Source organism: Rissa tridactyla, chromosome Z (assembly GCF_028500815.1).
Source record: "Rissa tridactyla isolate bRisTri1 chromosome Z, bRisTri1.patW.cur.20221130, whole genome shotgun sequence".
NCBI classification, from domain to species: domain Eukaryota; kingdom Metazoa; phylum Chordata; class Aves; order Charadriiformes; family Laridae; genus Rissa; species Rissa tridactyla.
In genome coordinates, this window is record NC_071497.1 from 30,422,678 (window position 1) to 30,450,008 (window position 27,331).

Below are 27,331 nucleotides of genomic sequence, written 5' to 3' on the forward strand. Positions count from 1 at the left end.
CATGTCCTCCTCAGAGCTGCTCTCAATCTCTTCTCTGCCTAGCCTGTATTTGTGCTTGGGATTGCCCTGACCCACATGCAGGACCTTGTACTTGGCCTTGTTGAATTTCATGAGGTTCACATGGGACCACCTCTCAGGTCCCCCTCGATGGCATCCCTTCCCTCCAACGTGTTGAGCACCACAGAGCTTGTTGTCATCGTCAAACTTGCTGAGGGTGGACTCAATCCCATTGTGTTCCCCCATGTCCCTTGGGGGATTTAATTCCATCTGGGCTTTACCTTTCCTAACCTGATCCTTAGCTGCTTGGACAATTTCTTTGTATTCCTCCCAGGGTACCTGTCCTTGCTTTCACCCTCCATAGGCTTCCTTTTTGAGTTTGAGTTTCTCCAGATGCTCCTTGTTCATCCATGCAAGCTTCCTGGCTTTCTTCCCCGACTTCCTCTTAGTTGGGATGCATTGCCCCGGAGCTTGGAGGAGGTGATCCTTTTAATATTAACCAGCTTTCATAGGCCCCTCTTCCCTCCAGGGCTTTATCCCATGGCACTCTACCAAGCAGATTGCTGAAGAGGCCAAAATCTGCTCTCCTGAAGTCTAGGGTAGGGAGCTTGCTGAATGCCCCCCTCACTGCCCTAAGGATCATGCACTCCACCATCTCAAGGTCACTGTAGCCAAGGCTGCCCTTGAGCTTCACGTTCCCCACCAGCCCCTCCTTGTTGGTGAGAACAACATCCAACATAGCACCTTTCCTCATTGGCTCCTCTACCACTTGGAGAAGGAAGTTCAATGCACTCCAGAAACCTCCTGGATTGCTTATGCCCTGCTGTATTGTCCCTCCAACAGACACCAGGGTGGCTGAAGTAACACATGAAGACTAGGGCTTGCGAATATGAGGCTGCTCCTACCTGTCTATAGAGGGCCTCATCCACTCGGTCTTCCTGGTGGGGTAGCCTGTAGCAGACCCCCACTGTAACATCACCTGTCCCTGCCCTCCCTTTAATTCTGACCCATAAGCTCTTGGCTCCTTGTCCATCTTCATGCACTCCATCTGGCCATTGACATAGAGGGCAACACCCATTCCTCCTCTCCCCTGCCTGCCCTTCCTGAGGAGCCTGTATCCTTCCATTCCAACACTCCAGTCACAGGTGCCATCCCACCATGTCTCCATGATGTCAATAAGATCATAGCCCTGCAGGCATGCGCCTCTAGCTCCTCCTGTTTATTCCCCATGCTACATGCATTTGCATAGAGGCATTTGAGTTGGGCCTCTGATGAAGCTAACTTACTGGAGTGGCTAGTATGCATTTCTGCTGCACTCCAGGTGCTCTCCTGTTGACCTGCGACCCTTCCTCTGGCTCTGAGCATCTATTACTGGTACTGGCATCATACTGGTAGAAGCGGGATGCAACTCTAGTTTGCCACAAGTTTATCCAAAATCCGGTAAATACACATACACATCACCACTAACACACCCAAGATTAAAAAGTGATTAGAAAAAAAAGATTAGACGTAGAACTGTTGTGTAAATAGTGATGCACATGCTCTGGCAAAATCACAATATCTACCAGTTCAGCCACTCAGTTCAGCCACTTAAGAAACTGTAAAGGGCACTACTTCCGTACAACTGCATAGTGGACTGCATATGATCTACATCTGTTCTACATCATCTGGGTTTTGGCTTATTCCTATAATCTAACTAGCCTCCCACACCAAAGGCTGTAAGAATGTGGGAATGCCACCTGCAATTCCAGTTTCTTCTGGACTGGAAGAAAAAACATATTAACAGAGAAATCCAAAGAAGGCAAAAGGATGGTTTCTTGAATGTCAGATATCGAATTAGCAAAAAAAAGTTTCTTCAAGAGTTTCTGAATAAGCACTGAGTATCTTGTGTTCCCTCAGCAAAGATGACAAAATCAGTAGCTCCCAAGTTCTACTGGATCACTCAGCCCTCAAAATTTCAGAAGACCCAAGTACACACCATATTACACTTGTAATTCAGATGCACCATGACAGTCAAATAGATACTTAGTAACTAAAATGAACTAAACATTAATTTATATTAATACCTTTTAAACTGTATTTATGCATAAAGAAATTACAGGCTACACTCTCACCCACAAAATGTAGTTCCTACCTGGAGATTTTGCAAGAGAAGCATGGAATACAGAGAAGTTAATCAAGGCATATGAGGCCAAGAAGAAGTTAGAAATAATTGGAGCAATGACGTTCAGTTCAGCTGTAAAATCAAAAACAAAGCAGGCTGTTAAGAAAGATATCATCCAAAGGCTTTGTCAATTCCAGAGTGAAAAACATGCTACAACCTTGTTTTCTGATATACTCTAAGGAGAAGCAGTTTGTTTATTTTATTCAACAGACAGAGTTGTTATCCTAATGGTCTTTTATTTACTAAGCTATCTTCTAAGAGCCATGAAGTGTAACTTTCAGTTTTAAAAGTATTTATATTTTTCCCACCCTACCAAGTGTTCCATGACTGCCGTTTTTGAAGCATTACATACTTTCTCAAACTAATTCATCAAGAAAATTTCTTTCCTACCATGGCTTGCTCAAACACCAGTGCACCAGTACTGGGGTTCAGAAGAATGTCAGAAACAGTAGACAGCACTACTACATCTGCCGTATGTATAGCTCAATTCTCAAACAGCAAAGAACAAGGCACTATTAAGTTTAAGAGACAATCAACTATGGTAAATGACAATAGCAGGCAAAGTTAGTGTGAGTAATGTGACAACCACGTTCGTTCACCTGCCTGCATTTAAAATGAAAAGTTGCATTAATGGTACTAGTATAGTGCATTACTGTAGACGAATATCACAACAACAGCAACGAGTACGCCCTCTCTAGTGAAAGAGATGGAAGAACCCTTCCTTGAGGCAGCATGGTAAAAAACATTTAGATGTGTACTCTCATCAACAAAAAAAAAAGTGATCAAAATACATGATGTGCCATGTTACTCTGCAAGTTTCTACCTGTTGTAATCAAGCTTCCAGTCAGCATGCTGCAATAGGGACATCATGGGTATACCTGTGCCTTAAGCAGACTTGGGGGGAAGTATGAAAGAGCAAACTGTGAAAAGAAGTTTAAAAGCACTGGTACAGGACTCATGGACGGACAGAGCACAATTAGTTTGCTGCCTACACAGAACATGTGTAATTCTACCTAGACTACCTTTAGCAATAGCAGAATCAGCGCTTATCTCTACTGTGTGACTTAACAGAAAACCACACTGAAAGTATTGTTCATGCAAGCTTGCCATTTACTGGAGTTGTTTGTAATTATTAAAAATCTGAAATAAGCTTTCATATTTACAAGATACAAAATCTCCCTACCACAAGCAAAAGATGTGTTTCTATTGATTGATAGTATCTACCTTGCAGTTATTAAGAAAAGTGCAGTATTGCTGCTGTTCAATTCAAATTTATTGCAGTTCTAGACAGAATTATATATAGAAGACAAGAGAAAGTAACCCTCAGAATGAACAGATTTAAAATGCCGGCTTAGAATTCAGCTGTGCATTAGACCTCTAGGACACTGTCATCAAGTCATGACATGGAATAGAATGCTTTGTAAAGGACAAAGATATTGAGATTTATTATAATTTCAAACTAACCAATTAGTATGAATCCAAGAGCAATTAAAAATGTTAGAAGATATCCTCTCAGTGGTTCATTGTTCTTCCCATAGCCTTTAGCAAACATCTGAAATGCTGGATAAATGTTGTCCTTGCACAAAGCCTAAGAAAACATAAAATCCAAGAGTCAGCATGCATTTTGATCAAAACATATTCTTACTAATGCTTACAAATGCTATATTCCACTGGATACTATCTTCATGAAAGTAGAAGGTTTACAGCCACCATGTACTAATTCTATTTTCAACTATCTTCGTATCTTGACATTTTACATTTCCAATATTATTATTATCCTTCAGTAATTTCTATCTGTAAGAACAAGCTTTGCTCTTCTGTAAGTAATTGACTCTTTTACTTTACTGGTGTCTTACAATCACTAAGAGTCTTTCTTTAGAGACAATGTTTACTCAGAAAGTGGAAAATTTGCCCAATGTATACAATAGTTCTCTGCGTCAATATTTGTGCTTCTATTCTGCAACAAAACCCCTTCTACGTTTGACTCTACACCGAACTTCTGGGAAAGAAGGTCATTTGAGGACACTGAAGTTTTACCCAATTAAAGAGAACTTGCAAGACAAAGAATGAGATTAAATGGCTAAAAAAGAAGGTAAAGCAAAATGCATTCAGGAACACACACACACACACAAAATCAATGTAAATGATTTACATGAGAACCGGTACATAATTATTTTGATAATGTATTGTCTGAGGATTAAGATTCCACAGCTACAGGTTCTACTTCATGCTGTCTCCTTCTATGATTATTCTGAGAAGTGAACTAATCTGTTATCTCTGTATGTACTCCACTGTTATGTACAACAAGAAACATCTAAAGGAGTTTGTAGATTCCTATAATGTTAGTTATACCATAACTTACCTCTAAACTAACCAAAAACACATGAGCAAATTATAGCCTAGCTACGTTTAGGAACAGTAACACAGTACTTTCCCATTCTAAGCAACAGGCAAGTATTAGATCAATCTACTCATGTCAAGGAGTATGAATCATGATGGCAGCATGTCAGAGTCCCCTTCCAAAAAATCTGGTTCAAAAGTTAATTGAAATTATTCTTTAAAAGATTATGGGCTTGCTTCCATACTTACCTGGAAGATCTTGGGTGCACTCACAAGAGATGCTAATGCAGAAGACAGGGTAGCTGAAAAAATACCCGCAGAAATCAGTGGTGCAAATCCTGATACCATGCTCATTACCTGAAAGCAAAATAATTATTTTTTTTAAAAGAGTATGAAAAAGTGTACTATACAAATGGACGGCAACATTAACTACAAAACCAGATCAATAAAATACTATGTAGCCTCCACTTAACAGCTGTTTAAGTATCATGCATTCATACCAACGAATGAACTAGGGACAAATCAGAGGATATAAATGGACCCTAATTTCAGAACAACCGAAGGTGGCTTCTCACACAACATACAGTCCAACCATGTAATTCTCAAGTCATAGAATCATATAATTGTTTTGGTTGGAAGACACCTTTAAGATCATCAACCTAGGACTGCCAAGTTACCACTAAATCAAGTCCCTCAGCTCTACATATACATGTTTTTTAAATATCTCCAGGGATGCTGACTCAACCACTTCCCTGGACAGCCTGTTCCAGTGCTTGACAACCCTTTTGGTGAAGAAATTTTTCCTAATATCCAATCTAAACCACCCCTGGCACAACCTGAGGCTGTTTCCTCTTCTCCTATCACTTGTTACCTGGGACCTGCCACTTGGCCTTGTTGAACCTCATACATTTGACCTTGGCCCGCCGATCCAGCCTATCCAGATCCCTCTGCAGAGCCTTTCTACCCTCAAGCAGATCAACACTACCCCCCAGCCTGGTGTCATCTGCAAACCTACTGAGGTTTTTCATCCTTGAAAGGACACACAGAACTGGAAGGACAGATATCTAGTAAGAATTGCCCTGTTAGCACTGGTGTAGTGAGACAGACGTATAGTTCCTGCTGATAAGGGACTCATTATGTTTGCTTGGCATTTACTGTCTAGATAGTTACTTAAATTTCAAACATTTGGGACAATGAAATACCATATTTTGACTACAGTTTCAGTTCTTTGGTCCAGCCATTGTGGAGAAAGAAAAAAATTCCACATAAAAAACAAGCAGCAGCTCCTTTAAAGTTACATTTTCATAATGAATATGGACAAAGCATTGTTCAGCTCCCCCTCCCCCTAACTTTTTACAAATGCTTTACAGATGCCTTCCTTTGTAGGAGAAATGTTTTAGCAGAACTTTCACACTGTTTCTGGAATGGAGCTTTATGGTACTTTCAACTTTTCATCCAAAGTTGGCCAAATTCTGCATTTAAATTATCCAAAGCTATAACTTACTCTAGGAAGTTCCAGGCTGAAGCTACAGAGCCCCAAACAAGTTTCTGAAGTTACTCTTCTACCAGGTGACACACTGGGCACAGAAATGTCATTGACTGTCAATGACTGAGCAAAGAAATGTTTGAAGCCCGCAAGGACCTGTAATTCATTTGCACTGACTGCAACAGAAACTAAAGATGGTCTTTCTATGCAAGTCTGACTAAGCCTCTCTCAACAACTTAACATTTTAGCATCATCTAAGCTTTCCACAGGTAAATCATACTACAAGTCAATCATCAGTCATCATTCCACCTAAACATGAAGAGGAACTTCTTCACTTTGAGGGTGGCAGAGCACTGGAACAGGCTGCCCAGAGAGGTGATGGGGTCTCCGTCTCTGGAGACATTCAAAACCCACCTGGACGCGTTCCTGTGCAACCTGCTGTAGGTGACCCTGCTCGGGCAGGGGGGTTGGACTAGATGATCACCAGAGGTCCCTTCCAACCCTACCATTCCGTGGTTCTATGATTCGCTGCCCAAACACATCCAAAACCTGAGCTGCCTAAGCACTAACTTCAAACCAATTCGTCGCCAGAAGAACTGAATGCAGCACAAAGTGTACAAAACTGATAAAGCCATCAGGCTGTGCACATGAGTAAACCGGCACTTTCAGCCTCAGAACCTGCTGGCTTACAAGCTGCAAGATAAATACAACAATCTTTTAGGGTTTCATTTATGTTTGTGAAGTATTTCTTCTCAGTTATTTAACCTACAGAAAGAAGTTACATGTTTGTATGAAGGGTCTGAGAGGTACACAAGCTTGTAGCCCCCCCCACACACACTGTGCCTTGCATATTAAAAAGAAAAAAAGAAATCTCTCTCCTTACAGCTACCAATCAAAGCTACTAAGTGGAGGGCAGTTCAGTTAGAAAATGGACAACAGTTTATCCATAGGTAGGCAGTCTCTCATGCAAATAATATCCTTCTGACATCTTCTGAGAAGACGGAATCAGGCTCTTCTCAGAGATGCATAGCAAAAGCTGCGAGGATGAGAGAAAAAACAAACAGCAAGGGAAGTCCAACTGAGTATTAGAAAAACAAAATTCCACAGGGAAAGGGGCTAAGCACTGCAGCAGGCTGCCCAGAGGTGCTGTTCAGTCTTCATGACAAAGTTCTCAAAACCCCAACAAAAAGTGGGGCATGAGGGGCACTGCATTTTCTGTGCAGCCCCTGGCCTTGAAAGTGACTTCTCCTATCAAGAACACATTACTTTTTCCACCAAGAGAAGCAATAATAATTTTGGAGCTAGAAGTACTCTTCAGACCAAACGGTAAGAAACTAGAACATCACTAACTTATTAGAAGTACAAGCAACATTTATGGTAAGCCACCTTACTGAACTTATGACTTAAAAGAAAAGAAACAAACAGAGGAAACCAGTTCTATGCTATTCTCAGCTGTACCTTTGATCATCTGCTGGGTTCTTTTGAGCTTAAACAAATGAAGAAAGTAATCAGATTTTGCACAATAACTACTCCCACAAGAGCAATTCTGAAGTGTTTCTAAATACACACTTTCTCTAAACCAGAAAAAAATAACACCACACAGATATTCAAATAACTCCACTATAAAAATGTATTTTACTCTAATAGAGTGGCCTGCATTATTTCAGCATGTACAAAACCAGTTTTCCACCCAGCCTTGCAGGTAAGGCTGTCAGCCTAACGTGTGAGCTGTTCATGTAAGGAGTACGTGTACCACGTGTACTTCTTATCAAAACCCACAAGCCAGACACCGTTTTCATTAGTGGATTTCAGCTTGATCTCTAGCCAACTTCTTGCATGCCTATTAGAAAAACTTAGGGCAAAGATGGACTACCCCAAAGCAAGTTTAAGTTAATTAGCAGTAAGTTTTCCTTGGTTTCTTCAAAACGCCTACCAATAGTTCTTGGACATCCCAATTACCTGTGAAGTACAAGTTGAAGACTATGAATTACCCCATGACTTCTAGAGGATTTTTAAATACAGTAACATTAAGTTTTATGAAAATTCACAAGATTCTTACCATAAAAGAGGATACTGTGGCAAATACAGAAAACATTCTTTAAAAGTCAGCATATTTTCTAGGAAACTTAAAAAGTTAAGCAACAAGTTATTGACAGAGGCTACCTATGATTACTATGCATCACTATTGAACGAAGAGTACTTCTATCCATATCACTGAATGAGGACATTGTTAGCTGAAGAGAGAAACTGGCAGTCACACCACCTAACCTACGCAGTTTACTCAGAAGAAGAGTAAATATTTACACCACCTGTGTATAAACACCCTAAAGTTTTTAGCATAGTTACGTTGTTCTTCCACATACTAGCTAGAGTGTACCACTATTCCAGATAAACCTTGTATTTATGGAGACAGGCATTTTTAGACTATGATTTTTCTTTATATGCAATTCAAAAAAAAGAAGTAACACAAAAGCCAACAAACAGATTTAGGAAAAAGTTTTATACCTGGAAATTGTTCATCAGCCCATACTGACACCCTGTCTGACAGGATGAGAAATCATAGTTTAATTTGCAAGCTGCAGTAGTGCAATTCGTCAGCTCGGTGACAATGGTGTTATTAACGTTCCCTGTGGCATCTCGCACAACACAGGAACCTAGAGTGGACACAATCAAAAAAAAAAAAAGTATTAACAGACTGAATCTAAACTGAAGTACATGTGTCAACCTCAATTCTCTTTTTATCTAAGCATATTCTCACAGAGCAGCATTAAAATACGGCATTTACATTTTTAATACATTTCAGCACTAAGCATATCTTCACAATGAAGAACGAATACAAACAAGCAAACTAACTGCTCTCTTGCCTGAGATGATCTTCAGCTTTTGAATACATCTGAGTCTAGTAAGAAAAGGAAAGTTTGAACACAGAGGAGAACAATGTCAACAGAATTACAAGAAGTTTAAAAGCACAATTTTAGCTCAACATATTATTTCTCTGAATCATGAGTTTCCACACAGGTCTTTAACTGAAGTTAGTATTATGCACCATCACTTGATTTGGTAGCTTCTCTTTCTGTCAACTTTCCTAGAGGAATGCATTTTTGTAGTTTATGTATAGATACATACAGACAGGTGCGCATAGTATTGCGGTTACTTCTTCTCCAGTCAATATGGCTCAGGCATTCAAAAAAATTTAGTTTGTCATGAAAGACTGTTGCAAGACATTTTGCAATACTTAAAACAAGCCACCTCCTAATGTGACTGTGGTATTGTGAGTTGGTTTCTTGGCGGAAAACAAAGTCCATTCCAACAGTCCCACTCCGACCACATTTTTTATAATTATCCTCAACTGCTGTCTTCAATTAATCTATGATTATTTATAATTTCACTGGTCAAGAAAATGCTGGAGACACGGCATTTCAGCCCTTAAGTACTAAGAAAAACTAAAAAGTACTAAAAAGCCCACATGTCTTCTCCTTCAAGATTTTTTGTCTCAAAAAGGACAAAACAAACTAGAGCAGACTAAGTATTACTTAACATTCTATGGTTTAATAGTTGAAATAGTCAAATTGTTTGGACACCTGCAAATATTTCTAGGAATAGGACTTAAATAAGGAGTGGGGAAGAGAACAGGGAAGTCTACAGAGCAGTAGCTAGTAGAATTCCCTTAATTTGGTCTTTTCCAATTTTCAGATTTATTTTTCAGTTACTTATTAGGCCGAATTGTTTCAATTTCAGTAAATTTTTATATTGATCATTTGTATTATGCTTTTCCTGTGGGTATGCGGAGGGGCTGGTTTTTTTTTTGTTGTTGTTGTTCTCTTTTAAATGGGCTTAAAAGCTCTGTATGAGAAAAAGTTTCTTCTCTTCCACTATGCAGGTATTTACCACAGCCATTCAAGCAGTATGCAACAGATACTGACAACAGCTGAACCATTTGGAGATACCATTTTGTCAGTAATAGATTGCAGTGTCAGACCCATTCAGTTGAGCAGCCCATTAAATAGCTACAGTGCACTATGACAGTCCTCCTCTTCCTCATTCCCTTTCTCATAGTTCAGATCCCACTGGCTGGCAGCTCTTCACACACGGAGTCAAAGTATGACAGTAAGGGACAATGGCACTATGAACAAACTTAATCTGAGCCTTACTACGAGAGAATACAGAACAGAAGCCAGCTGTGCAGGCTCCATTCTCAGAAGATACTTAGATGCAACTAAGAATCCAGACATTTTATTTAATCCTCATTCAGAAAAGTTTTATTTATTTATAAGATTCTGGCAACATTTTCCCTAAGAACCTCTAGGTCTTCTTTCCTGTAAAAAGAGGATTTCACCTTTTCATAGGCACATTCCTGCCAAAGTCAAATGTAGTTTTGCCACACTATAAGCCTGGGAAGGTTAACAGACCATTTGTACCAAATTATCACCTAACTACACGCAACCAGCAAGAACTCAGAGATACTACCCTGAGTCCTTCAGACTGCAGTTGGGAGTGCTTAACTTTCTGTGGTGCTACAAGCAGCTATAGTTAGGCTCTCACTAATTAGTTTCACTTCCCTGTGTATTAACCCTACTCGGCATTTGGGGTTTTTTATTTGAGCTTCCCTTGGTTTTAAAGCAATAGAAGTTCTCTGAAATGCATCTTTCAAGAATTTTGACACAGAAGTTGCTTACGCAATCTTCATCCTGCCGCTTGCAAATCTGAATTAGTCCCTTGCTAAAACTTTCTCCTCAAAGCTGTTATCTTTTTGAAATAGGCTGCCTAGCTCTACCAGTAGGACTAGCAATTTTCCTCTTCTGAGCCTTCTCTACTCAGTTTCTTAACCCTCTTACTTGCTACAGAGCATGCAAATACTGAGTTAAATTCAGAACATCGTGTACCCCAGACATGACTACTCAGTGCCATTTACTAGCCCCTTCAAAGTTTTAATGACTTGCCTATCACCACTATGGAAACTTACAGTGGGGAAAGGAAAAGAAGTATTTGTATTTGCCCAGTTCCTGATCTATTGCCTCTAAAATAGCTGAATTCCACTCGTGTCATAATCTCTGACTTCTGCAATAGCACTGGCCTTTTCTAACTAGCCAAATTCTGAGTGTAATTTATGAGATGCAACTAAGGCAGGACATTTCTGATGCATCAAACAATTTCACCATTTTGCCAACTGTTCCTTTCACAATAGGAAAAATTAGGTTTTTGATGTATGAAAGATGATCAAAGTATTCCATTAACAAATGAATATTAATGAGCTTTTTTATCTCATGTGGGTTCAAGTTCTAAAGTATTCAAATTTGGTAGCAGAGGTCTATGTGGTCAATCTAATTAGGAAACAAGTGTAGGTCATTATCCTGCATAAAGCACACTCACTTCAGAGCAACTATTTGGCAGAACTACAGTACAATGTTAGCCAATAGACTAGCGAGATTGGTATCTTTGGAAAGGAAGTTATCATTAGTGCTAAGATCAATGGTACTTTTATAAATGAGAATTTAATTCAAAAGGCAGCACAGCTAAGATAAGGCAAGGTCTTTCATGTAAGAAGACTGATCAGTACTGCCAGAAGCTAATTTACATGACACAAATAAGAACATTTCCAATCATAGGCAAGAAACAGGTGAAATACGATTACAATCTTATGTTCTTAAGGTTATTAGAATAGAGTCATTTTATGGGTGTGACAAACCTGGTTGACCATTGGTGCTCTAGAGTAAAACTGATATAGAGAGTATCAAGCCCTGAGGCACTTTCTACAGAGAATTTCAAACCACCTTGGGGTGGGGAAGACCAGGAAGAGAAAGGTTATACAAGACTCGGATCAGTCTACTATTGTTTCTCCTCTTTCCACATGAAAACAAAACTACAGAAAATGCTTCTGAACATGGCAACACTTCGGAAAATGGGCTGGTCACATGAAGGTACTACTCCCTCTGCAGAACTACTGCTCATGCATCCTCACCAAAGAGCTGTTTGATCATCCCACAATTCACTTCAGGTAAGTCGCTGACTACCATAATCCTCAAATAACACAAGTGTTTGTTCAGCAAATATCTTCTGAAAACACACTTTTCTAATCCAGGGATTATCCCACTGCTAAATTATAATAAATAGCTGCAACAGGTGAGGGAACATCCCTACAAAGTCTTTTGTCATGTGTAGTATGAAGCAGTCACTAGCCTTAGAAAAATATTACTCATTTTAGGAAATTGTAAAAACAGCTGAAAATTGAACCTCCAACAATAAAAATTAGAAACCTCTGGCAATTATGTCCCCATGCATTAAAGTCAATTACATAACAACTTTACATAATTAATTACATAAACCATATCAAAACACTGCCTCAGAATGAATGTGAAAGGATAAAATTAAAAACATTCTCTATTTACCTACAGATACTGCAATTCCTGCGTAAACCAATGTAGTAATTAAGATGGCCAACAACGTTCCTTTAGGTATGGCTGACTGAGGATCCTGAAAGAAAAATGTCAGTGGACAGTGATGACACAGACAAAGGTACAGTCAGTATTTGTGAACAAGATTTGCTAATTCGCTACTCACCGCAAGATCACCTGAGATATTTGCACCAGCAAGTATACCAGTTGCAGCAGGGAAGAAAATAGCAAATACAGAAAAGAAAGTTTCCTCATGTCGGAAATCTGGTCCAAAATTCTCCATAAATATTTCAGCTGTAGAAAAAGATTTAAGTCTATCAATATTCATATAGAAGCTACAGTATTAGTCCATTCCAGCCATTATTAATTCCGTGAAAAAGCTGAGTGTCACAGCTCTATGGCCTTCTTGAAAATTAAGCGTAGAACATTTAAGTCCTAATTCGTCACTTTGATGCAAAATAAAAGTCAACACAGTAAACTTAAATAGCCTTTAAAACCAGAACAAGTACTTACAGTATCATCCAGCTTTTAAAAATTTATTATAATTTCTATTAAGCAGGCAGGACCAAGTTTTGGCCCAACCGCTTTAAGGAGCAAAACTGCAGAAGTTGAAAGAATCAGGAAAAAATATCTCTATAGTTAAATAGGACTATAAGCTATTTTAGATGTTTAAATTAAGATAACATGTCTCCTCTTTCCAAAAGTATTGTTACCTTACTAACTGTTCCAACATACCTTTATAACCAAAGAAACCTTTAGGCTTCTTGCTATCCAAAGGAATAAATGTTCCTATGACAAAGTCTCCAATAGCAAGTACGAGGATCACCAGTAAGACTATCTGGGCCTGAAAGATAATAATTGCAGTTAGACAGAACAACCTTCCGTTTTTCATAGTTTCAAGCTTCAATGTTGTGGTTCAAAAATGTAAATATTTACGGGATTCCAAATTCTGCTTAGTCCTCTCAGTTTGTTTTCCACAAATAAATAAGGCAATCTGGAGATAACATGTATCAGCATTTCTAATAAAGGAACATGAATAACTTCTAAGTTTAACAACCGTTCAAAAGAGGATTTGTTATCACCATACCTCTCAAATTTATACTTTTAAGAACAACATACTTAAGGGAACTATTTTCTCTATAGGGAACTATTTTCTCTATACGCCTTCCAAAAGGAATGGATTTGAGGAGACTGAAGAAATTCACAAGAAAACAGCTAAATGCACACAAATGCTAGGAGTATTGCCTTGTTAACCATGATCATAATGCTTTGCCTTATACTTTAGTATGTGATATTTACTTTACTAAGAATTTTATTACATCAGGAATTAAACAGCTTTTGTTTGCTATTTTATGCAACAGACTGTTACATTCTCATGTTCTTAACCCTTATTTATTAAATTAAATATCAGACTACCATAATTACTTGTTTATTTCTAGTCTTCTTGAGACTTTTTTCATTACAACCTAGATTTTTATCCACTGTTCAATAAAACCATTAAAAACCCTACACTTGGAACAAGAAGTACTTTAAACCATCCAAGGCCTTGAAAGCACGAGTAAAGATAAATCCAGGCATTGAAGAGATGGTTCAATTTTTACATTTAAATGAGCAACCACACTGCCCTGTTACCTTTTGTATTATTTGATTCCTTATAAAGGTATATGCTAATGGCGAAACTATTTGTAGTTTGACCGTTTTTTTCAGGCTTAGGATCAGAACTTAATATGCAATAGCACTGTGGCACTGATGATTATTACGAAACAGTTTGCAGTTCTCATAGCCTCACAAGAAAACAGGGTAGTAGAGCGATAAACAAGAGCATGACAGCCAAGAGCAGAGTTAGAAGAAAACCTGAAGAAACCAGTTTGTCCATCATATTTAATTTCTCCTTTGCCAAGCCGAGAGAATAGGTGAAAGGTGTAAGGATGCAGCTGGGTGCCTACAGAAGTCTTCAATAAGCCCATGGAATTCAACATGAAGTTACCACAAAGCACTTGCCACAAGTGGATTTATCCACTAACAAATCCAGGCTTCTCCCTGAAGCTAAGAGCATTTTCTGAATACCTTCCTTATATTCAAACTCTCAGACAAAGAATGGGCTTCTAAGACTTCAGCACAAGGAGCTGAGTGGCAAGAGATCGCAAACTCTGAAAAGTCATTTTTTAAGCAGGCTTCCCTGGAATCCCAGTCTCTCTTAGCTCACTTCAAAGGCATTATTATAGATTCCCCTCGTCCCATTTTCCAAGGCATTCTCTAAGTCATGGGGGAGACACAGGAGACGTAGATACTTTAATCAAGAGGGAAGTATTAGCGTTTTGCTATGCTAAGCTGTATGTTAACCCACGTGAAGTGCTTGTTTGACAGGTTCAGTTGCTTACCATCATTCCTACTTGTCTTCTTCAATGATGCAGAAACCAAGCCAACAAGCCTTGATTTTTGCACTGAGCACAGGATTTTTGAAAGCTACCTACTTCCTAATCAGGATGATGCTGCAGTGATACCACAGTTCAGGTTTGACATTAAATAACAGGAGTATTTCTATGCAATCTATTGTTACAGAATTGCTCATGCTACAGAGCAAAAGCACAAAAATACTTCTCATGATTTTAAGTGACAGCAGCCAGAGGGTTAATAACAACTAATTCATTCAAAGGAAAAACTAAATGGTTGAGATTAAGATGGACAGTATTGTTTGGAAGTCGGGTTCATAAATATACCATTACAAATTGAATTTACAAAAAGTGAAGGACTACCTGAGAAAGGTAAACCATTTTTATTTTTACAGAAGTGTACTCTTCAATTTACAAGTACAAGCCAAAGTCAATTTCTGTAGATTCTTTTCTCCCTGTGGTAGATCCAAGTAATGCACTTGATCTTCATTTCCTTTTTCTACAATCCCTAACTCTCTCTCTCGTTTCGATTACAAATATCATCACCATGTTGATGCAGGAGCGTAAGAACCTGTTTTATTACTTACATGAAGATGCTTCTTCAGTTGCCTCTCACTGCAGGAAATGGGAGCTATTCTGAACCAAATATCAAACGGGAAGGGAGATCAAGTGAGGCTCTTCTCAATTATTTTTGAGCATACCATGGACAGATATTCAGAAAAACCCTACCAGGTACAGAAAACAGTGAGCAAGCTACACTGCTTAGTAATGCAGAGCAGAAAGTTAATAAGGCAACCTCTGTATTAAGGTATCCTAGCATCTGTACGTGTTTGTTTCCACAATCAAGAGCTGACCTACGACTGTGCAGCCACAAGGTAAGGAAAGCAGGTTACTCCTCCTACAGAGTCAGTCATCACCACCAATGTTCACAACCCTCCTCAATGCTGGGCCTAGTGACTGCATCACACCCTAGCTGCTTCAAAGTGAAAACAAAACCAGAAGGGAGTGGAAGGGAAGGTGAGAATACTGGGTTTGAGTTAGCAGAAACTATACAACTTTAGACTGGCTTCAGCTCCAGCCCTGTATTTTCCATCCACAGAGCTCATTTGAAGTTCCCAGTGAGGAAGATTCCAGCGCTACTGCTCTTACCTTTTCTTACTGTGCTGTAGTTGCCCAGAAGAGGGTAATACCATTAACGTATTTGACAGTGTCATCAGGAGTAAATTATGCTGGATTTTATGTTCTCATAGATGCTTGAGCTTCCAGTGGAAGTGACCTAAGGTCTGAAATGCTGTCCAGACGTGCACATGCTAGTGCTAGGCAGAGAGCTGTTACATAAAAACTGCCCACTGACTGACTTCTACCAGGTCGTGCATGCAATACAGAGTGCAATAAACATATTAAAAATAAATGACAAAGCTGAGGTAGAAAATGGAATGAAAATTATGAAGCACCAAATAAAAGAAAACGTGATAGTTCCTTACTTTTGCCTCCCACTCCATTCCAGCAACGGAAATACCCAGCAATATAACAACTGTGATAGCTCCTATAATTCTGATATCATTCATTTCATCAATCATCAACGTTCCATTTTCCTAGGAAAACAAAGAAAAAAAATACACAGTCATATACTTTATCAAGTACGTATCTTCCCTACTGCAGAATATTGGCTGTAATTTATTACTAGAGTTAACCTTTATACCACAAATTTACTCACTTCAAATTCCCTGTATGGACACAAGTAATTTGGTTTCTGCCTTGTTTTAAATAATGTTCTAAATAATGATCTAAATGGAAGTGATCATTTCCATTTGTAGCCCATCCCCAGAGAGAACAGCGTGTCTTCAACTGACAGAGAATTAATCAGCAAGGCAATTGCTACCATCTTGCACCTATACGTGTATTTTACTTGTTGTTCTAATACTACTCTTACTTCTTTTAATGTATTCAAAACTTCTTCCCATCTACAAAAAGTATGGTTGAGTTCATCCAAGTATTACATTTAATCAAAACATCCATCAGAAAACTAATACATGGTTCTGTTTAAATTAAGGAATTGTTTTTAATAAGCAAAACTCCTTTGAAACTGAGCTTAATATAAACTTAGTATAAACTTCATATAAATTATCACTTAAAAGAAACAGTTCACTAATAGGAATCTCAGCTTTAACAACTTACAATTCATTGTCTTATATCTGTACTGCCACTCTTCTCAACTGCTATCTTGGACTTCACCACAAGTTACACTTTTTTTTTTTTCAGGGAGATAAACAGCATGGGAAGTTTCCATTTTACACCAATGATAATTTGTTTTTTTACCAAAAAGCTACCAAATTAGAGTAGTATTTTACTGATATAGCATCAGTAATCTTGTACTTCATTCTGTGTCTTTGAACTGGTCAGGGCAACCCCTAGTATCGATACAGGCTGGGGGATGAAGGGATCGAGAGCAGCCCTAACAAGAAGGACTTCGGGATATTGATGGATGAAAAGCTAAACATGAGCCAGCAATGTGTGCTTGCAGCCCAGAAAGCCAACTGTATCCTGTGCTGCATAAAAAGAACTGTGGCCAGCAGGTCGAGGGAGGTGATTCTGCCCCTCTACTCTGCTCTGGCGAGACCCCACCTGGAGTACTGTGTTCAGCTCTGGGGCCCTCAGCACAGGAAGGACATGGACCTGCTGGAGTGCGTCTAGAGGAGGGACATGAAGATCATCAGGGGGCTGGAGCACCTCTCGTATGAGGACAGGCTGAGAGAATTGTGGGTGTTCAGCCTAGAGAGCAGAAGGCTCTGGGGAGACCTTATTGCAGCCTTCCAGTTCTTAAAGGGGGCTTATAAGAAAGATGGGGACACACTTTTTAGTAGGGCCTGCAGCAATAGGACAAGGGGTAATGGTTTTAAACCAAAAGAATGAAGATTCAGACTAAATATACTGAAGAGATTTTTTTATGACCCGGGCAGTGAAACACCAGAACAGGTTTCCCATGGATGGTGTCCCTGGATGGCATTCCAGGGATGGCCCCATGCCTGGAGACATTCAAGGCAAGGTTGGGCAGGGCTTTGATCAAACTGATCTAGTAAATGCCCCCGCTCATTGCAGGGGGTTTGGACCTTTAAAGGCCCCTTCCAACCCAAACCATTCTATGATTAGATGACAGCTCAAACTTGAATAAAGGATGGTGTAATCAACATAACCACTATCATCCATATACCTTGAGCAGCTCCACAACTGTCTCTGCAAAGCCAACAACATACATTGCTACTGCAACAGCATTGGCAAATGCAAAAATCAGACCTATAGCACCACCAAACTCTGGCCCCAGACTTCTGGAAATTAAGTAATATGCTCCTCCTGAAAGAAAAAAAGGAAATAAAAAATTATGTGAAAGAGACTAAGAATAGACGGTCATCGGCAGTCTGAAGTTTGCATGAACGAGATGCTATTTATTCTTGCATTTTCCTTGATGTACTGGAAAATAACCCAAAACTCAGTATTTTAGGGACAGGCATGCTGAAGTTTCAGAAATGCACTTAAAGTTTTTAAGAAAAGACACCAGTTGGAAATAATCACCTGACTTATGCACCATATCATATTTTTCAGCTGTGCAACCAGTTCTATAGTTAAAAAACAAATTGTAAAACACAAACAGCAGTATTACTGGGGTTTTTATTTCAAACTATTCAAAGCATTTGTACCTAGTTCTACTATTACATATTTTCATTAGCTATAGCTCAAGAAACTGGCAAAGCAGTCTAATAAACCCACTCAAGTTCCAAACCTCCATGACTTGTTTCTTAAAGCTCTGCTTATTAGGGGAATTTTCTGCCCCACAATGGGACCCTCAAAACAATCACACGGACACTCTTTTTCAGAACCTATTCTTTCTATTTTTGAGCTTGACAAATACAACATCTCAAAGCCCACATGTGGCAAATGGAAAACTGAGTACCTACAGCATTAAGGAAGAGTAAAATTAAAAAAAAAAATGTAGGAAAGGCACATTCCTCCAATTTAAGGGTAAGCTTTTTCCAAGCAACAAAGTTCTCCAACTCCAGTCTGAAGTAACTGAGTGCACATTAAAAATTTTAACAAGAAATCTTAAATTTCACTGTATTACAGTTCTTGTGCAAAACATACATAGGTACACAGCTTTGACACACTGTGCAAATGAGAACGTTAACATAAGAAAAACATTACTGTAATGTAAGAAGATTTTCTTAGGAACAACTGTGATTTTATTCTATAGTTCTTCCCATTCAACACTTCAAATTTTCTAATGAAGTATTATTTTGCAAGAGTGACTCTAAAAAATAAAGGCTCTGATATGAACAGTATATAATGATCTGTATAACGCAATTTAAAAAAAGAAAGGGTAACTAAACTTGGTAAAATGCTAAGATTCATAGCTGATCCTTCCCATTGGGTCTGTTTAGTTTGTGATAATGAGGTTTTTCTCTTCACTCTTAATCAACAGAACTTTATAAACTTCTCTTTTAATTCCACCACATTTTCTACTAATAGCAGTCTTGTAATATTTTGAAGAAGTCTGAGCATGTCAAAGGCACCAACCACTTAAACTATTTTGTAGGAATTGCTGCGAACAGCACATAAACCATGAAAGAGAATGAAAACCACCACCCTCAGGAAAGCTGGAGATAATTAAGTGATTTCTTGAATAAAAAAAATCACTATAGAACAAGAACATGTCCCTTTGTATGCTGTCATATAAATAAAAGATGTGTTTTTTCGTTACTAAGTTTTATTTCAGGACATGAACACATACAAGCACACATGCACACTCTTAAACAACGAGTGCAGATGCATATTAAGACCATATTCATTTCCAGATATGCGTTCTCTAAAAATGTTTGTCATTCCAAAAATTGAGAGAAGGTAACATTTCTTCCACAGTGACAAAGACAGCCACTAGTCAAATCAAATTAGTAGGCTAATTATTGATGTTTCATTAATTCTATGACTGCTCAGTCAATTACAGAACACAGGGAAGACTCTGCTTCTCAGAAAACTAACTCTTCTGTACATTTTATCCACACTGTTTTTTCCCTGTTACTAAAAAAAATAGAAAATAAGTCAGAGGTTCCATCCTTAAGGTGTACGCTTCAGAGTAATGAAAGCTTTAAAAGCTTTATGAAAGTAGGTTTACCTCCTCTTACAAACCCATTTGTGGCTATTGCTGAAGTAGACAGTCCTGTAATAGTTGTCACAACAGTGGCCATTCCAATAACCACAACAGACAGACCTTTTGGAAAAAGAGGGGAAAAAAGGTGTAAGTCAAGCAGTATTAAAATGTACAAATCTTAAACTTAACTTGGTTTACAGAATTAGTCTTGCAAATACAACACAAATTTACTGTGTGTGGTTCCACACACTCAAGCAAAAGGCTTCTTCACTCCCCTTTTGTACTGAGAAGTTTACAGGATACAAACAAAACTGGATAAATGTCCTCTTTAATCAGCAAGGTAAAAGCTGCCATCTTAGAGCTTTAAAGAAATACATGCCTTTTGCAGATGAGATATTTTCTGCAGTTAAGCCTTTGAAAAAAACTTACAGATGTCAATTTTAAATTACATACCTTACAGCTAAATGAAAAAGTCTAAGTAACTTCATACTGCGTAAAGTTTTGATAAGGGTAAACTACCTTAAAAACTGGCAATATTAAGGTCATTTTCTACCTGTTTAAAGTGTAAGCTCAGGATCAACATGTCTTTAGGATCATGTTTAAAAGTCACTGAAACAAAATTACAGCATCAGTACACATACCTATCCCAGCTTGTCCTACAATCCATGATAGTCTGATGAACAGCATCACACCCCAAATATTTAACATACATCGTACCTAAGAAAAATGAGAAATTTTACATAGGTTAGGTCTTACACCTGCAGTCATTTCCACTAATTCTTCATTTCAGTTTTTAATCTTGTTGAAATCATCTTGCAGTCTTTCCTCACCACTTCTCAAATTATTTCGTGACAATAGATTTTTTTAATTAGACAAGATAGGTTTGATTAAAAAAAAGGGACCTAAATATGATTAAAAAGTTACTAACGTAAATTTACAGTAATTCAATATCTGACACCTGTAGTATGTCTAGACAGAATAATAAAAAAAATGTAGACCCCAATATTTACTATTGAAAAATTCATGCTACAGAACACGTGACTAAAAGTAAGACTGTGAGGTCTACAATCCTAGTTCAGCTCTCCCACAAATCTCCCCTAAAAAAAGAACTAAAGCAATACCCTACTAAATAATTTATTCTTTTTAAAGAAAAAAAACATTCCTAAAACTTTTGTATCTTACAACACAGCTACACGCTAACAGGATAGAGACGGGGTGGGAGGAGGAGGTGACGTGCATGGAAGAGGCCCCACCATATAATAAACTGCTAGAAAATGAGAAGAAATATGCCCTGTTCACTGATGGGTCCTGCCGGATTGTATGAAAGCATCAGAAGTGGAAGGCTGCTGTGTGGTGTCCTACATGACAAGTTGCAGAAGCCTGTGAAGGACAAGGTAAATTGAGCCAGTTTGCAGAGGTAAGAGACATTCATCTGGCTTTGGACATCACCGAGCGAGAAAAACAGCCACTACTTTATCTCTATACTGATTCATGGATGGTGGCAGTGGAAGCAGGTAAACTGGCAGCGCAGAGGCAAACGCATGTGGGTTGCTGAACTGTGGCAAGATATTGCTGCTGCGACAGAGAATCTGGCTGTGAAAGTACATCACATAGATGCCCATGTACCCAAGAGTAGAGCCACTGAGGAACATCAGAACAACCAGCAGGTTGATCAGGCTGCTAGGATTGAAGTGGGTCAGGTGGATCTGGACTGGAAACATAAGGGTGAACTATTGATAGCTCAATGGGCCCACAACATCTCAGGCCACCAAGGGAGAGATGCGACATATAGATGGGCTCATGACCAAGGGTGGACTTGACCATGGACACTATTGCACAAGTTATCCATGAATGTGAGACGTGCGCTGCAGTCAAGCAAGCCAAGAGGTTAAAGCCTCTTTGGTATGGAGGGCGATGGCTGAAACACAAATATGGGGAGGCCTGGCAGATTGATAATATCACACTGCAACAAACCCATTGAGGCAAGCAACATGTGCTCACAGTGGTGGAAGCAACCACCAGCTGGCTGGAAACACACCCTGTGCCCCATGCCACTGCCCAGAACACTATCCTGGGCCTTGAAAAACAAGTCTTGTGGTGACATGGCACCCCAGACAGAAATGAGTCGGACAACGGGACTCATTTCCGAAACAGCCTCATAGACACCTGGGCCAAAGAGCATGATGCTGAGCAGGTATATCACATCCCCTATCACGCACCAACCTCTGGGACGACAGAACAATACAACAGACTGTTAAAAAGTACACTGAGGGCAATGGGCGGTGCACCTTTTAAAACATTGGAATACACATTTAGCAAAAGCTACCTGGCTAGTTAACACCAGGGGCTCTACTAATTGAGCTATGTACCATAGAACAGGATAAAGTGCACATGAAGAATATGCTAAGGAAACAGTCTGGGTTAGTCCTGCCTCAGGCAAAGGCAAACCCATCCATGGGATTGCTTTTGCCCAAGGACCTGGGGGCATGTGGTGGGTGATGTATAAAGATCAGGAAGCTCAATGTGTACTCATGGGGATCTGATTTTGCGTGAGAACAGCCAATAAATCAAATTGTGTGATGTTAATTGCTAAATAACCCTGCCACTGTATGTCCTCATTACTATAATTGCTATCAGTTGTACTAGAGTAAGAATCACCTAAATTGATGACAGATGGACTTTGATGAAAAAACGAGTAAAGTGCAGTGGTGATGGGATCAGAACTGACCTCAGCAGCTGGTGCCCAGCAGCTTCATTCAGATCTACACCTTCAGCCCATGGACCATGGGCATGAGCCACACTGGGCACACCAGCCACAAGATCCAAAAATACAGCATGCAACATTTCAGCACCACACACTATCTCACCTGCCCTGAGAAGCTGTTCTAAAGGACATTTTAAAGGGATGGCCCATATACTAAGGGCATTATATCTGTATGACTATATATGTACATATATATACACATATATATGTATGTACATATATAAAAATACATGTAAATAAAAAATAAGAGACAGAGGAAAGTGGTGGCAATTCATTGGAATCTGTAAGATCTGGACATGATGCAGATAGTATGGAATAAGGGGTTCCCCAGTTCTTCCCTGTGGCAGGGAAAGCTTGAGAGAGCAGCCATGTGGTTCTTTGTTGCCATCTGAGGCTAAACCACAACAAGGGCTTAGGGCTCTCTCTTATCTAAAGAGTACAGTACTTACAAAAGGTTCAGCTGGTCATTAGGACTAGAAGTGAGACAAGCACCCCTCCAAAGGACAAAAATCAAAAGTTTTCAGAGATTTAAAGAGGCTTTTGCAAAATGCAGATCACCTGAGCTGGTAATATTCACCAAGGTGGCTCAAGCCTACTAGGAAATACTAGCTGCAACTTTCAAATCACTGAAAAGGAGATCATCCTTCTTGAAACTTTTAAATAGACTTTGGAAGAAAGTGATCAGCAATTTTTATCCCTTTAATACTTTGCACTGTTGCTTCAAAAAATAGTCCAATACAGAATTTGGGTTTGGAAAAAATTCAAAGTCAGCTTCATACCTGCTTTAAAATTAACAACGCTGTCCTTGGTTGGGGTACATCAGTAGAAGTCCGTAATACCCATTTCACAGCTACCACAGGCACTCTACTTCCCTCAAGGTAGAGAATATGGCTACTTCAAGACTTGTAAGGAAGCTGCTAATACACAGTGGCAGCTTGCTGAACTAGAGTCAGGTATTCTGAATGCTCAGAACAGTTTAATCAAGTGTTGCACTTGCAGCCACCACTTTAAGTTCTTAAGAGCTCTGGAGAGTACATATTAATCACATTTTCTTGTTGCCAAAATATCAAAAATAAATTAATACAAACTTGTAATAAAATCCCCCATGTCACCCTTAATTTTTCACTACTGCAAATGAGGACAGACTCAAGTTTTTTCCACCGTGAGTATATTGTATTTAGTGTTAAGACTTACACAGCTTAGGAGATGATGACTTTTTGTAATAGTTCAACAAAATTTAAATACTTAATCCTGGTGAAGTTTTGCCATATAGAGGGAGGTACTCTCCTCAATTCAGTATTTTTTGCTTCTCTAAAAATAAATAGATAAAAATCAAGCTTTCTAAGACTTCAGTCCAAAACTTTACAGATGGAAAGTGAACACACATTAAATGTATTCTCTCCATTTGCATTTGTCTTTGTCACTTAAGATTAATATGTAGTTTTTCTATTATGTATGAATACTTATATAATTTTTTCCTTCTTTGAAATTATGCAACTTCAAAACAGTAAAACCTGTGCTATAAAACCATGATCCCTTAAAATCCCGAAGTCCTGAAGTAGTTGCATCCTTAAAATTCAGTACAAGTAGGAGCAACCCTTCTTAAATTTATGGCATTTTTCACATCTCATACATATCTTTTCCTTATACAGCAGTATCACAATTCCTCTCAAAAAAGAAGGTTATTAGAAAGATTGTATCTCTAAGAAACTGAAGTACAATACATCAAACATACCAGTACACCTTTTATCCAGCCAAACTTGACCACCCCTTTGCTATCAGGTGTATAAGTGGCAGCTGCTTCTCCAGCTGGTGTGCCTTCCTCACCATTTGCGTAGCCATCTTCAAAAGGCTCCTGGGAAATAAAAAAAATTGATCTTTTATGTGATTAACAGAGTAGAAAGGGCATTTGATACGTTGTAAAAAAAGAAAAAGTCTACTTGTGTAAACAGAAAAATTAAAGAATGACACAGGAGAAGTTTTAAGATTTTCCTTTATGTTCCTTGCATGAGGACCATCTCACAGACTTCAAGGAACAAAAAAAAAAAATTTACACAGACCACTTAGGTATTCTGCTTCAGTTAGAGCAAACTGTTAGCAGTCAGAGTAATAAGTGTTTTAAAGAATCAGTTCTACAGCCCTAAGAAACACATATCTGGTCTTTTACAAGAAGAGTTAGAAGACTTCAAATGCTGCAACTTCTACAGCACAGGAAGTTTTGTTTCTTAATCTGAAGCATATACTTTTCTACCACGTTACTGATCTCAGCTATAGCATTTTCTGTAGTTCAGACTTAGCTGTCATTTGATCAGTTTTTCAGGAAATAAATTATTCACTTCCCTGCAAACTATTCTACTATTCATTGCAAGATGATGCTGGTAGAAAGGAGGGTGGGAGAGTGTCATTTCAGGGAGGAGGGAAGAAAAGTCTCTTCCCTGTTCAAAAGGGAAGGATGAAAAATGCAGAAAACATCAGTCCCATGTACAAAGAGCAATGTGTGGCTTTTCTTTACAATTCAACTCTCAGACTTACAATGCAGAAATCTCAACTGTTCGATATATGTTAAAAGTATACGTGTATATACACATACTTGTTGCATGCTTGCTTTTCAAGAGACAGTTTTGTTTTGCTAAGCCAGGCAAACACCTAAACATTTCAACTCAAAGGTTTTCTAGACTTGCTGCAGGAAACCTGCAGGAAAGCACTTTAAGCAAAGTGTGTTAGTTATCCAAGGCAACAAGTATAAAGAACGAATATACTAGAAAGACCCCGAATACCATTCAGAGAATACTATTCAACAAAACAGTTCAAGCAGTATTTGTGAAGCAGCCTGCATCCCAGAAGGCTTAGAAAACATTTAAGCAATTAGAGGTTCAATCCCAATGAGGTAAAGGGCAAAACTCCCATCCGCTAAGTAAAACACAAAACAGACTGGACCCAAATTATGCTTTCAAGAAGTATGTCCCATTCTGAACACAGTAAGAAAGTTTATTGTGAGATACATTATTAAATTCTTCCTCCTTCTGATACAATAACACCAAATATATCATCAGCACGGAATCCAGAGGAAATATTTATAGCATTGTCACTTAGGAAGGGTATTATACATAGCCCTTTACAATCAGCAGTAAACATGCAAACAGATTTAAAAAAAAAAAATCAGATTATATCAACCTTATCCAAAGTTCATTATCACAGACTCTTGCCAGTGCTTCTCCCACTGCATTATGAAATTATCATAAAAACAGGTCTACGTGCAACACATCTGGAGATCCTTTATGGCATAAGCTTTCCACCACCAGGCAGAATCATGATCAGTTTGCAGATCATTACCTTTAACAGACAGCTTTCTTAAATAGGCTTTCTTGTCTCCAGAAGGAATTAAAAAAGTAGATACATGTGTTATATATTTGTTTATATGTCTGTGTGTATATATATATATGTATATAATGTATTATATACATTAAACAGAGAACAAAAAGAAACATAACAGGGAATTACCCAGTTTGCTGAACTGCAACTCTTCTGAATAGAAGAGAACTAAGGGCTGTGACTTCTTGAGAAATTTCCACAGCCTTTGACCAGATGAATCTACTGATTTGCTGATTATATGTATTCAGGCACTCAAACCAAATCAAGCAAGAAGTGGTGTGTGATCCATTTAGAGCAGTAAGAAAAACGGCGAGGATCAAAAAAAAGAGAACTACCATGCTGCTACATTTAAGATTTTACATAGAATTAATTCTATCATTCTAGAAGCAGAATAATAATTAACTAGTTTTAATTTAAAACACACAGCCAGAAGCCACTCATTGGCTGAGCCTACACTGACCTGCCTAAACCGGAACTAAGAAAATGGAAAGCCCTCTAATCAGGCTCCTCATCCAACTTGGATGCACTTGAAGCGCATGACAGAAAATAATGAGCCGACATACCGCCCTGTTCTGATACCCTTGAGTACTTGTCCTTCAGATAACTTTCCAGAAATGCTGAAATAAACCTCAAAATCCTTCTAGGTATTAATGTCTCCCTCATCAGATTCTGCTGTTTCCAGCGGCACTTACCATAAGTTTCTCCCCACTTTTCCCCCACCCACCTTCACAAGCGGGGAGGAAAAAAGAAAAAAAAAACCACAACAAAAACATTAAAACAAGGGACAGATTAATAAACATTCACAACCATGACAACAAAACCTCCAGTCAAGCATGCAACAGTGTAACTGTATATTGCAATTCCTTCATATAAAATCCATTCTTACTTCTCACAGAAAAGCTTCACATTATACTTGGAACAAACTCAATTTAACGATGTTGCATTAGGGGAGTCACAATTATATTACCCAAGCAGTTTTTATGCTTTGGCCAAAAAAACTGCCAACATTTGATAACATCTTCTGGTCTTACAAAAAGGCATGCCATATCTCTAATAAAAAACAATAAAATCGTTCTTTGAAAAGACCGGTCAGGGAGGATCAAGGAACAGCTGGAAGAAATCTGTATCTTCATGTCCTAAAATATTGACACATTATATGCAACTATTAATGCTGTAATACTGAGTCACAACACTTTTTTTTTTTCCACAAGCTAGGTTTTGTTTACTGCACATTTAGGTTTTAAGAGAAGGTGGAGAATATCCTAGTATCTAGCATAACAGAC

General features: G+C 38.6%; 1 protein-coding gene across 6 annotated transcripts in view; it reads right to left on the reverse strand.

Annotated features, from left to right (window-relative positions):
* SLC12A2 (solute carrier family 12 member 2) overlaps positions 1 to 27,331 on the reverse strand; it is a 65,363-nt gene that overhangs the window by 22,009 nt on the left and 16,023 nt on the right. For all 6 annotated transcript variants that reach the window (XR_008463662.1, XR_008463661.1, XR_008463660.1 and 3 more), the window contains exons 2-13: positions 24,412 to 24,531; positions 20,554 to 20,629; positions 19,937 to 20,032; positions 17,984 to 18,123; positions 16,257 to 16,367; positions 13,115 to 13,223; positions 12,546 to 12,673; positions 12,374 to 12,458; positions 8,493 to 8,641; positions 4,751 to 4,858; positions 3,626 to 3,749; positions 2,132 to 2,233 (exon numbers count right to left, since the gene is read on the reverse strand). Coding sequence is in view for 2 of the 6 variants with exons in the window: in XM_054184591.1 (XP_054040566.1) it covers positions 2,132 to 2,233; positions 3,626 to 3,749; positions 4,751 to 4,858; positions 8,493 to 8,641; positions 12,374 to 12,458; positions 12,546 to 12,673; positions 13,115 to 13,223; positions 16,257 to 16,367; positions 17,984 to 18,123; positions 19,937 to 20,032; positions 20,554 to 20,629; positions 24,412 to 24,531 (1,348 nt within the window). In the remaining 4 variants the exon portion in view is untranslated. The remainder of the gene's footprint in view (positions 1 to 2,131; positions 2,234 to 3,625; positions 3,750 to 4,750; positions 4,859 to 8,492; positions 8,642 to 12,373; positions 12,459 to 12,545; positions 12,674 to 13,114; positions 13,224 to 16,256; positions 16,368 to 17,983; positions 18,124 to 19,936; positions 20,033 to 20,553; positions 20,630 to 24,411; positions 24,532 to 27,331) is intronic.